The sequence below is a fragment of the Diaphorina citri genome, unplaced genomic scaffold (assembly GCF_000475195.1).
Source record: "Diaphorina citri unplaced genomic scaffold, Diaci psyllid genome assembly version 1.1 scaffold13905, whole genome shotgun sequence".
In the NCBI taxonomy this organism is placed as follows: Eukaryota; Metazoa; Arthropoda; class Insecta; order Hemiptera; family Psyllidae; genus Diaphorina; species Diaphorina citri.
Genome location: NW_007391272.1, coordinates 1 through 2,529, shown reverse-complemented (window position 1 = coordinate 2,529; position 2,529 = coordinate 1). Strand labels below are relative to the sequence as shown.

Sequence of the window (2,529 nt, the reverse complement as noted above, 5' to 3'; positions counted from 1 at the left end):
AAACAAATTTAGTTCTTACTTATTATTTGACTTATAATTTGGTTTAATCCATCCATGTATCCATAGGATGACAAAAAGAGATTAGTGCTAGCTTATTTGATGCCCGATTTTTTAAGGGGCCTCCCTGCCGCGGCGTCGACAATAATGATAACATATTATTATTTGCTTCCTGCCTGATTTTATTTCCATGCTCAAAAAACAAAAACTTTAAAGTATTGTCCGAGGCTCTTTTTGTTAAATTGGTGTTTAAGAGCCTGTGGGACATCTACTTAGGATCTATTCCATGGATATACTCATCCATAAGTCTATTTTCAGGTACCACATGGATTTGAATTACTACAATTTGGAAACTAGGCAGTAATATGTCTACTCCACTCTACTATATAACCATCGTATGATGGAAAATAACTGTTGTCACAATACTTCAAAGTTCTAGTAATATAGCCCATATATTCCGCACCGCCGAGTATGATTTTTTATTTTAGACCACACTTGAGTGTCGCTGACAAAGGAATAGGATTACTTACACCAATAAACCCACTAGACAACATTGTAAATGTTATAGAGATTGCAAAATCAGCATATATCGGACTTTTGCGCGGTTTTTACGCAGCAGCTTTGGGCCGGTTTTCGGCCAGGTTTTACTGGTGGCTTGGCGTCCGTCTGGATAAAATTGGTTGGCAAAACATACGTAGGAACAGTTTAACACTTGATGTATGGTTTAGTCAAAGTTCCAGAAAATCGAATTATGGCAAGCGTCTCTATAACAATTTATGTGGCTTGTTGCGTTTTTCGCGCCCATCTTTTACGCGCGGTTACGCAACTGGCTGAGAATTCGTGCTTTTCAAAGCACATGCGTAGGAACGAGGTGTAACTTGTAATCTAATGGTTTAAAGTGTAGGTAGGTACTTAATACAAGTGCGCGACCTATCAAATCTGTGTTTTTTGCTTCCAAATCTTATGGTCTTATCATTATTTCGATTTGGTCCAATATTTCGCTGTTTGCGATTTGCGCGCGGAATTTGCGAAATACGTGAATCCTATATGTTTTCAAAAGGGACGTGTGTGATATATCAAATCGTGATCTTTTTTAATTCTAAATCTTGTGGTGATATAATTTTTCAATTGGTGCGGACTGACGGTCCGTATGGTCCGCACTTCAAAGTCTGACAAAATCAACGAGAAAAAAAAAAACATACATTAGATAGATACCAAATAGAAAAAATAAAAATGTAATTGTCAGCTAGTTTTAAGACCTATCTTTATGTATATTATTATCACAATAAAATCAACATTTATTTACAATTTACAATTCCTTCTCTCTTCGCTTTCGGAACGATAAGACCTTAGGAGTTACAGTTCCCTCTATCAAACCTCTTCAAGTCTTCTGACTCTTCTGTATCGTTTTTCCAGATCTAATGAGCAGAGAGGGGCTAAGCTTGGACCTCATTTCAGAAGACCCGTCAACATGTGCAGCTCAGTTCAATGCGCTTAGTCTCAACTGTGTGGACAGTGTAAATAATAACGTAAGTACTCAGGTACATACTTACAGAATGACGGAACCCCATATCTAAGGCCGAATTTAGGAACTAGTCACTTTTGACTTGCTCTCGACAAACATTAAGAGAGAGAGAGAGAGAGAAAGAGAGAGAGTTCATTTTCACCAAACAGACCATGGAAGACCCGTCAACATGTGCAGCCCAGTTCAATGCGCTTAGTCTCAACTGTGTGGACAGTGTAAATAATAACGTAAGTACTCAGGTACATACTCACAGAATGACGGAACCCCATATCTAAGGCCGAATTTAGGTACTAGTCACTATTGACTTGCTCTCGTTAAGCATTAAGAGAGAGAGAGAGAGTTCATTTTCACCAAACAGACCAATTTTTCGTTTTCCAGAGCGTCCCCAATCATCACCCTCCGTCACCGCAACACAATGACTCATGCGGTTCCGAATACCGCAAGCTCCGACGCTCCTCGTCCCTCCGATCCGGTAAAACCCCGCCCGGCACTCCCGCATCCAAGAAGTTCGTCCGGTTTGCGGACGTGCTAGGTTTGGACTTGGCGGATGTGAGGACATATCTGGATGAGATTCCGAGTGTCCCTCAGTCCGCCTACGAGGACCTGGTGTGTCCCCAGGATGAAGACGAGGACGAGGAGACGTGTAACGACTGTGATAAAAGTGAGTAGCTATCACAAAGATTCCACTTGATAAAAGTGAGTAGCTATCACAAAGAGCCCACTTTGAGAAACACAAAAAGCCCACTCCGAGGCTTAGGTGTGGGGCAAACAGCCCTAAGGTTGGGTTGAGCTTATAGTGCTTATACCAATCTACGAGTATTACCTACCGTTTGATCAATAGGAGGGCGCGGGGTCAATCCCAGCTGAGGCATGGAATTTCATTTCATTTATTTGAGAATTTGGCAACAATAATAGAGCTCTAAGGATTAGGTCCAGCCTAGTTAGCTTAGTTGGTAGTGCGTCTGCCTTGTAAGCGCTAGGCCGCGGGTTCGATTCCCGCCCGGGGC

At 41.6% G+C, this 2,529-nt stretch overlaps 1 protein-coding gene across 1 annotated transcript in view; it reads left to right on the top strand.

Annotated features, from left to right (window-relative positions):
• LOC103523016 (glycogen-binding subunit 76A-like) overlaps positions 1-2,183 on the top strand; it is a gene marked incomplete at both ends in the record, with an annotated part of 10,213 nt that extends 8,030 nt beyond the window's left edge. The window contains 2 exons of the mRNA XM_008488093.1: positions 1,694-1,749; positions 1,901-2,183. Coding sequence (XP_008486315.1) covers positions 1,694-1,749; positions 1,901-2,183 — 339 coding nt within the window. The remainder of the gene's footprint in view (positions 1-1,693; positions 1,750-1,900) is intronic.
• Between the last annotated feature and the right edge of the window lie 346 nt (positions 2,184-2,529).